Source organism: Neolamprologus brichardi, chromosome 4 (assembly GCF_056152115.1).
Source record: "Neolamprologus brichardi isolate AB-2024 chromosome 4, ASM5615211v1, whole genome shotgun sequence".
Classification (NCBI taxonomy): Eukaryota; Metazoa; Chordata; class Actinopteri; order Cichliformes; family Cichlidae; genus Neolamprologus; species Neolamprologus brichardi.
The window spans coordinates 23,816,902-23,826,558 of NC_142107.1; the positions used below are offsets into that span (position 1 = coordinate 23,816,902).

Here is a 9,657-nt window from a genome sequence, read left to right on the forward strand (position 1 = left end):
GGCATTACATTCTCATAATAAATCAGATCAGATACTGCAAATAATTAATCCTGCATTTGTGTGATTGAAAAGTGTGTGCAATGACACCGTTTTAAAGATTTGGCCTAAATAATTCTGGAGTGAATGAGCCTAAACATGATGACTGGACTAGCGACACCGTGTCACCTGTGACACACACACATGCACGTATGACTTTGCCAGTTTCAGCTGAAACAATTTCAGTGTTTCAAACCATGTTCCAGAGTTTTTAGTTCACCGTTCATGAGGTTTCAAGAAGAAAATGAAAGTGTTTTGGAAAAACTCTGTAAAGATTAGATGAACAATACTCAAAGGATAAATTCAACTGGTTTATTTTGTTAGATAAGTTGAACAAAAAGTTAAACAAGCAAGTAAAGAAAGAAACAAGGTGAAATGAAGTAAGAGCAAAAAGTTAACAAGTAAAGAAAGAAACCAGGTAAAATGAAGTAAGAGCAAAAAAGTTAACAAGTAAAGAAAGAAACGAGGTAAAATGAAGTAAGAGCAAAAAAGTTAACAAGTAAATAAAGAAACGAGGTAAAATGAAGTAAGAGCAAAAAAGTTAACAAGTAAATAAAGAAACGAGGTAAAATGAAGTAAGAGCAAAAAAGTTAACAAGTAAATAAAGAAACGAGGTAAAATGAAGTAAGAGCAAAAAGTTAACAAGTAAATAAAGAAACGAGGTAAAATGAAGTAAGAGCAAAAAAGTTAACAAGTAAATAAAGAAACGAGGTAAAATGAAGTAAGAGCAAAAAGTTAACAAGTAAATAAAGAAACGAGGTAAAATGAAGTAAGAGCAAAAAAGTTAACAAGTAAATAAAGAAACAAGGTAGAGGAGAGAAAACCCCAACAATCCCCTCTGAGCAAGCACTAGGCGACAGTGGGGAGGAAAAACTGCCTTTAAACGGGCAGAAACCTCCGGCAGAACCAGGCTCAGGAGGGGGCAGTCAACTGCCAGGACTGGTTGGGGGGGTGAACAGAGGTGGAGCAAGACGAGGCTACATCAGTTGAAGAAGCAGTATTGTCCCTCTTCTGGAACAAGCTGAAGAATTTTTTCTTCTTTTTCATGGACTTTTCCACGAGGGCCTTTTTCTCCAAGATGAGGGTTCTCAACTCATCGATGGTTTCGGTGTTTTGCTTCTCAAGTTTCTTGCATGTTTGTTCCACCTGTTCTAATGTAGCTTGTGTTTCTTCAAGCTTTTCTTTGAGGTCTTTGGATGTTGCCTCCTGTGTTAGCTTTGCCTTCTGCAGGTCTGCATTTCTCACTTGATCTTCTTTGTACATGCGTTCTAGCTGCTCATTTCTTTTCTGGATGTCGTGGAGCGTACACTGCAGGTCTTCATGCGTTTTGTCTTGCTTTTGCTTTTGCGCCTGCATTTCTGTGTTTTCCCGCTTCAAGTTGTTGAATTCCAACAATATCCCCTTAATGAGCTCTGAGTTGTTTTTCGCCATTTGATCGATCCTTTTCTGCATATGTGAGCATCGTTTTTCCAGTGTTTCCTTTTCTCCCTCCAGCTCACTTGTTTTGACCTTCAGTTCATTACAGAATTCTTGCATTTTTTGATTTTTACTCTCAAAGTCCTTGATAATGCACTTTTCTTCTGTCAGTCTTTGTTGCTGTTGCTCTTTCTCTTGAAGGAGGTCTTTATTTTGGCACAGTGTTTGATCCAACCTTACCTTCACCATTCTGTACTTTTCCTGCATGTCTTGGAGTTCGCGCTGCAGGTCTTTTTGCTTTGTGTCCTGTTCTTCCTTCTGTTGGAGGACTTCTTTATTTTTTTCTTCAGCTTCATCAAGCTTTCTTTGGAGCAGGTGATTCTTTTGGTCCATGTATTGGAGATCCCACTCTATCTTATCAATCGTCGCTTTCCTGCCTTGAAGCTGCTCGGACATTTCTTTAACTTCAGCGCTCTTTTTCTTGTTTTCTTTGATGAGGAATACAATCTGCTCTCTAGCTTGAGCAAACTTGATCCCCCAGCCCTCATTAATAATGTTGATGTCGGGCTGGCGCTGTAGTGTTTCTTCCAGGTGTTTGTTTTGTGCTTCCATTTGTAAGCACTTCTTCTCCAGGTGAAGTTTTTCTTCTTCAATTTGTTGAATTTTGTTCTGGAGATGGTTGTTTTCATTCCTACTCTCCTGTAACGCCCTTTGGATGGATAAGAGGCCATTTGGAGAAATTGGCCGGCCACGCGTTGAAGGAGAGGCGGCGTAATCTTTTTGTCTTGGTTGCCGTAATCTTGGATACATGTTGGCGTTTGTATCCGATGACTCTGAGAGGTTTCCAAATTTTTCTGTAGTGAACGTTTGAAGGCTGCAAACAAACGAACTAAAAATTGCTGTTTCTCACCCCTACTTAAGGAAAAACTTCAAAGGATCAAAGATCCTTGTGACATCATCACTCCTAAGCCAATCAGATTGTCACATGACATTTTGGAATGTGGAATGGGGATATATTTTTTTTTAAACAGTTTTCAAATTTAACTTAATATTTAAGTGTTTCTTACTTGACCCGCTTAGTCGATTAAAAAGTTCATTGCCACGAACACCCCTAATGTTATATAACAGACCACAGAAAAAAGACAGTTTTTTTCTACGTGACAGAGCTATAATAAATGTTTAGTTTTTTTAATTATCCTACTTTTTATAAAAGGGAACATTATTTAAAGAATATGTATTTAATTAAAAAACTCTCTGTTCATCTAAAGGGTATAACAAGAAGGGTGAGCTTCCTGCTCGAAAATGAAATGACCAAAATAAATGTATTTCTCTGCAATTACAAACTCTGTGTAAACAGTCTTGGTGTCAAAATAAAGCTAACACTGGTGAGATGTCATCAGAGCTGTAAAGATTACTGCAGATGTTACTATGTCAAAGTTACTGTGACTCAAACATAGAAAAATAGTTTTTTTTATTTCCCCTTACCTAATTTTTAAAAGTATTTTATAGCATATAACACCTTTGAAAATATGCTTTGGTTCCCATTTAACTCCAGAAAATCATAAATCAAGATATGGATATTACCTGTCCACAGATTCATGGTGACGTAACTGCTCTTTTAACTGTCTGGTGTCTTTGCTTTGTTTGGTGTTTGTAGACATGGTTTACATGAGCTTTTAGCTGAGATTCAGAGGTTTCTCTGGACACTACTCATGTCAGCACTTTATATTTCTGACCTCGTGTTATAATCGATTAAACGTGATCTCCTCCCTTTTGCCCCCATTTTTGATGGTGTGGGTGCAAATGATCAGGCATTACATTCTCATAATAAATCAGATCAGATACTGCAAATAATTAATCCTGCATTTGTGTGATTGAAAAGTGTGTTGCAATGACACAGTTTTAAAGATTTGGCCTAAATAATTCTGGAGTGAATGAGCCTAAACATGATGACTGGACTAGCGACACCGTGTCACCTGTGACACACACACATGCACGTATGACTTTGCCAGTTTCAGCTGAAACAATTTCAGTGTTTCAAACCATGTTCCAGAGTTTTTAGTTCACCGTTCATGAGGTTTCAAGAAGAAAATGAAAGTGTTTTGGAAAAACTCTGTAAAGATTAGATGAACAATACTCAAAGGATAAATTCAACTGGTTTATTTTGTTAGATAAGTTGAACAAAAAGTTAAACAAGCAAGTAAAGAAAGAAACAAGGTGAAATGAAGTAAGAGCAAAAAGTTAACAAGTAAAGAAAGAAACCAGGTAAAATGAAGTAAGAGCAAAAAAGTTAACAAGTAAAGAAAGAAACGAGGTAAAATGAAGTAAGAGCAAAAAAGTTAACAAGTAAATAAAGAAACGAGGTAAAATGAAGTAAGAGCAAAAAAGTTAACAAGTAAATAAAGAAACGAGGTAAAATGAAGTAAGAGCAAAAAGGTTAACAAGTAAATAAAGAAACGAGGTAAAATGAAGTAAGAGCAAAAAGTTAACAAGTAAATAAAGAAACGAGGTAAAATGAAGTAAGAGCAAAAAAGTTAACAAGTAAATAAAGAAACGAGGTAAAATGAAGTAAGAGCAAAAAGTTAACAAGTAAATAAAGAAACGAGGTAAAATGAAGTAAGAGCAAAAAGTTAACAAGTAAATAAAGAAACGAGGTAAAATGAAGTAAGAGCAAAAAAGTTAACAAGTAAATAAAGAAACGAGGTAAAATGAAGTAAGAGCAAAAAGTTAACAAGTAAATAAAGAAACGAGGTAAAATGAAGTAAGAGCAAAAAAGTTAACAAGTAAATAAAGAAACAAGGTAGAGGAGAGAAAACCCCAACAATCCCCTCTGAGCAAGCACTAGGCGACAGTGGGGAGGAAAAACTGCCTTTAAACGGGCAGAAACCTCCGGCAGAACCAGGCTCAGGAGGGGGCAGTCAACTGCCAGGACTGGTTGGGGGGGTGAACAGAGGTGGAGCAAGACGAGGCTACATCAGTTGAAGAAGCAGTATTGTCCCTCTTCTGGAACAAGCTGAAGAATTTTTTCTTCTTTTTCATGGACTTTTCCACGAGGGCCTTTTTCTCCAAGATGAGGGTTCTCAACTCATCGATGGTTTCGGTGTTTTGCTTCTCAAGTTTCTTGCATGTTTGTTCCACCTGTTCTAATGTAGCTTGTGTTTCTTCAAGCTTTTCTTTGAGGTCTTTGGATGTTGCCTCCTGTGTTAGCTTTGCCTTCTGCAGGTCTGCATTTCTCACTTGATCTTCTTTGTACATGCGTTCTAGCTGCTCATTTCTTTTCTGGATGTCGTGGAGCGTACACTGCAGGTCTTCATGCGTTTTGTCTTGCTTTTGCTTTTGCGCCTGCATTTCTGTGTTTTCCCGCTTCAAGTTGTTGAATTCCAACAATATCCCCTTAATGAGCTCTGAGTTGTTTTTCGCCATTTGATCGATCCTTTTCTGCATATGTGAGCATCGTTTTTCCAGTGTTTCCTTTTCTCCCTCCAGCTCACTTGTTTTGACCTTCAGTTCATTACAGAATTCTTGCATTTTTTGATTTTTACTCTCAAAGTCCTTGATAATGCACTTTTCTTCTGTCAGTCTTTGTTGCTGTTGCTCTTTCTCTTGAAGGAGGTCTTTATTTTGGCACAGTGTTTGATCCAACCTTACCTTCACCATTCTGTACTTTTCCTGCATGTCTTGGAGTTCGCGCTGCAGGTCTTTTTGCTTTGTGTCCTGTTCTTCCTTCTGTTGGAGGACTTCTTTATTTTTTTCTTCAGCTTCATCAAGCTTTCTTTGGAGCAGGTGATTCTTTTGGTCCATGTATTGGAGATCCCACTCTATCTTATCAATCGTCGCTTTCCTGCCTTGAAGCTGCTCGGACATTTCTTTAACTTCAGCGCTCTTTTTCTTGTTTTCTTTGATGAGGAATACAATCTGCTCTCTAGCTTGAGCAAACTTGATCCCCCAGCCCTCATTAATAATGTTGATGTCGGGCTGGCGCTGTAGTGTTTCTTCCAGGTGTTTGTTTTGTGCTTCCATTTGTAAGCACTTCTTCTCCAGGTGAAGTTTTTCTTCTTCAATTTGTTGAATTTTGTTCTGGAGATGGTTGTTTTCATTCCTACTCTCCTGTAATGCCCTTTGGACGGATAAGAGGCCATTTGGAGAAATTGGCCGGCCACGCGTTGAAGGAGAGGCGGCGTAATCTTTTTGTCTTGGTTGCCGTAATCTTGGATACATGTTGGCGTTTGTATCCGATGACTCTGAGAGGTTTCCAAATTTTTCTGTAGTGAACGTTTGAAGGCTGCAAACAAACGAACTAAAAATTGCTGTTTCTCACCCCTACTTAAGGAAAAACTTCAAAGGATCAAAGATCCTTGTGACATCATCACTCCTAAGCCAATCAGATTGTCACATGACATTTTGGAATGTGGAATGGGGATATATTTTTTTTTAAACAGTTTTCAAATTTAACTTAATATTTAAGTGTTTCTTACTTGACCCGCTTAGTCGATTAAAAAGTTCATTGCCACGAACACCCCTAATGTTATATAACAGACCACAGAAAAAAGACAGTTTTTTTCTACGTGACAGAGCTATAATAAATGTTTAGTTTTTTTAATTATCCTACTTTTTATAAAAGGGAACATTATTTAAAGAATATGTATTTAATTAAAAAACTCTCTGTTCATCTAAAGGGTATAACAAGAAGGGTGAGCTTCCTGCTCGAAAATGAAATGACCAAAATAAATGTATTTCTCTGCAATTACAAACTCTGTGTAAACAGTCTTGGTGTCAAAATAAAGCTAACACTGGTGAGATGTCATCAGAGCTGTAAAGATTACTGCAGATGTTACTATGTCAAAGTTACTGTGACTCAAACATAGAAAAATAGATTTTTTATTTCCCTCACCTAATTTTTAAAACTATTTTATAGCATATAACACCTTTGAAAATATGCTTTGGTTCCCATTTAACTCCAGAAAATCATAAATCAAGATATGGATATTACCTGTCCACAGATTCATGGTGACGTAACTGCTCTTTTAACTGTCTGGTGTCTTTGCTTTGTTTGGTGTTTGTAGACATGGTTTACATGAGCTTTTAGCTGAGATTCAGAGGTTTCTGTGGACACTACTCATGTCAGCACTTTATATTTCTGACCTCGTGTTATAATCGATTAAACGTGATCTCCTCCCTTTTGCCCCCATTTTTGATGGTGTGGGTGCAAATGATCAGGCATTACATTCTCATAATAAATCAGATAAGATTATTATCTATTAACATTATTTAAAGAATATGTATTTAATTAAAAAACTCTGTATTCATCTAAAGGGTATAACAAGAAGGGTGTCACAGTCTGGCGAGGGCAGACTGTAGGGGTTGACAAAAGGAATCAAAACGCAGATGCAAAATTAACACAAACCTAAACTGGGAAATCTAAACAAACAATAAGAAAAACCTAGACAAGAAACTTGGAAGCATGGCATGGCCAACAGACGACCTGACCATGACACACTGAAAACAGAGGACTTAAATACACAGGAGGTGATTCGGGGAAGTGGGAACACATGGAGGAGCCTAATGACAGGACAAGGGAAGTGAAACTAAATACAACGAACAAAGAACACACGACTCCTTCAAAATAAAACAGGAAACATGAGACAGCCATGATAATACAAACTTGATAACATAAGACACGCAGCATGAAACACAAAGGGTGAGGGAAACGTAAATACAGGGGAAGAAAACACAAGGAGTCTAATAACCAAATGAACTTTGCTAATCTAATGAACTTAAACATAAACAACATCCAAATAAACTAAAACTTAAAACGTTGGGTCAACAGACCCAGGAACATGACAAGTGGAGCATGTGACTGAGCTGAAGCTCTCAATGAGACGGGTTACTGATGAAGGAGGCTTATTTCAACACAAACCACAATAGTTTCTGAATTCTAACCAAAAATCAAAATAGTTTAGTTGGTTAAATGTAAAAGTATGAAAAAGTCAACACGTTCTCACTCCCAAATCGTAACATTTTACGCTAGGTGACAAATCGTCAACATATTACGTTTTCGGCTACCCACCACGTTCCTAAATGACGACTTCGGAAAAATGAGGAAATATGAGAACCGTATGGACTCAATCTACACATGTTTGCTCTTTTTCTTCAAATCACTTAGAAACGTGTTATTTAACATCATTAAAGTCCTGGTTAAGCTCAGGAAAAAGGTTATGGTTAGGGCTAGGGATAAGGTTAGGTTTAGGGCTGGAATACAGGGCTGGAACGTCTATTACCGCGCGAGCGTCATTGCACTGGATTTCGGCCATAACCCGCCGCGTACCATAAGAACGCCGAAGGTCTCCTTTCGCCTTCCTCAGGAACGCCCCGGGACGTGACAAAACGTCGGCATGTTACGCCTCGGGAGTCAGAACGGTCTGGAAAAAGCAGTGAAAATCAAATAAAGCAGCAACTGAAAAAAATGCAGATTCAATCACAACAGACAAAGGGCCAAACAAGGTCTTGGCTGATAATCCTGAGACTAATGCCACCGGTACTGATCCGGTCAGGCACAGCGGTGGTCAGGAGGCACGACGGAGGAGCAGGAGGAGCAACCTGAGGTGTTATCTCTCAGCTTGAATTAGCACAAAGAACAAACACTCAAAGGATTTGTCACAATGAAAGAGAGGAGGAAGTAACGAAGGCCATAACGGTTGAAACTTATTGAGAGATCAGATCAGATCTGATGGTGCGTAATGACCAAATGAGTTCTGCTGGGACACAAACGGCACTTTAACAAGCTCACGAGACACCAGAGCCGAGAAGACGGCAAAGAAAAAGTCATTTTTTAGTTTCTAGTTTTGCATCCGTAAAGGAAAAGAGTCCACAATAAAGTAGAGAATGTCGGTCACACTGTTTTGGTTCAGCTTTGCTTGTTTCTACTGCATCTACTTTACCCTTCACGGTTTTCCTCCCAGACCCTTCTGATCAACCCACAGACAATGTGTTAGTGATGTGTTTAATCAAACCACCTGGATGTGTAAGAGCTGGAAGATGGCCAGGCTTCTCACACACACACACACACACACACACACACACACACACACACACGACCCATCCAGGCCCTTCTCATTAGCTTAGCCGTGATGTGTGGACCCGAGCTGACCAGCTGAGCCAGTTTCTGCAGAGACCTCAGGCCTGCTGTTTGTTTGATGAATCCTTGAACTCCCCTTCCACTGCATGACAGCTCTGTGGATGGAAACACAAAGCCACAGAGCGTGGGGGGGTGGACAAAATAACAGAAACGGTACATAAAAAAAAAAAAGATATCTGAGCTTTTATCTAACCACATCACACCTCCCAAGGTATCAATGCGGGGAAGTCAGATGTGTCACCTTTAAAAGATGCCTGGTAATCATCACCTCATAATATGAAAGTATTCAAAGAGAAATGATGCAACTGAGCTCCAAGGTGCAAACAGTTGGTGCTGCACTGCAGGTGTATCAGACAAACACAGGATGACTTAACTGTGGAAACACAAACTCCCTCGTGCATGAAGAGGAGTTACTAATACTAATAAAGCTTAGGTAATCCAAAAATGTTAATAAAGGTTAGAATGAGAGCAAACACTACAAAAAGTCTGCAAAGCTCAGGAAAGTGAAGTCCCTGCAGGAGTGTCTGAAACTTCTCTGTAACAGGAGCTCATAGATAACAGCCCCCAGCTGCCTGTCAGTAAACACCTTACTGATTAGTTCATGAGTTCAAATTTAATTTAATAGAAAATGATGATTGTGTTTTAAATCGAGGTCTTTATTATAATAAAAAGGATAAGATGATGGGCGCTTTAAGGTGAGCATGCTCCACACTGTTCCTATCAGTGTTGGTCAAGTTACTTGAAAAAAAGTAATCAGTAATTACTGATTACTTCCCCCAAAAAGTAATCCCGTTACTTTACTGATTACTTATTTTCAAAAGTTATTAATTACTTAGTTACTTTTTAAAAACACGATTTACAACCTGAATAGGTGATAAAGTGATAGATCTTTCAGCCCAATTCTACTTTTTCTGCATAATCATCATACAAAATGTAATCAAATGGAAAAGTCTCTTTTTAAAACTTGTTTTATTAGTTTTAATCTTTTAACTTTATGCATCAAGCAAAAATTTAATTATCTGCAACATTCTCTGACTGGAAGAAATTTGTTTAACATTTAAACCTATTTT

General features: G+C 38.2%; 2 protein-coding genes across 2 annotated transcripts; both read right to left on the reverse strand.

Moving 5' to 3' along the window:
• Positions 1 to 334: 334 nt before the first annotated feature.
• Positions 335 to 2,548, reverse strand: LOC148103043 (uncharacterized). Its single transcript, XM_087840100.1, has one exon. The coding sequence runs from the start codon at positions 2,260 to 2,262 to the stop codon at positions 949 to 951; it is 1,314 nt and encodes a 437-aa protein (XP_087696226.1). The 5' UTR covers positions 2,263 to 2,548; the 3' UTR covers positions 335 to 948.
• A 1,049-nt stretch (positions 2,549 to 3,597) lies between these two features.
• On the reverse strand, positions 3,598 to 5,956 carry LOC102791510 (uncharacterized). The gene has a single exon (XM_006810961.2). The coding sequence runs from the start codon at positions 5,668 to 5,670 to the stop codon at positions 4,357 to 4,359; it is 1,314 nt and encodes a 437-aa protein (XP_006811024.2). The 5' UTR covers positions 5,671 to 5,956; the 3' UTR covers positions 3,598 to 4,356.
• Positions 5,957 to 9,657: the final 3,701 nt, after the last annotated feature.

Excerpts from the sequence above, each read along its gene's own strand:
- LOC148103043 (XM_087840100.1), bottom strand. The coding sequence starts at position 2,262 with ATGTATCCAAGATTACGGCAACCAAGACAAAAAGATTACGCCGCCTCT.
- LOC102791510 (XM_006810961.2), bottom strand. The coding sequence starts at position 5,670 with ATGTATCCAAGATTACGGCAACCAAGACAAAAAGATTACGCCGCCTCT.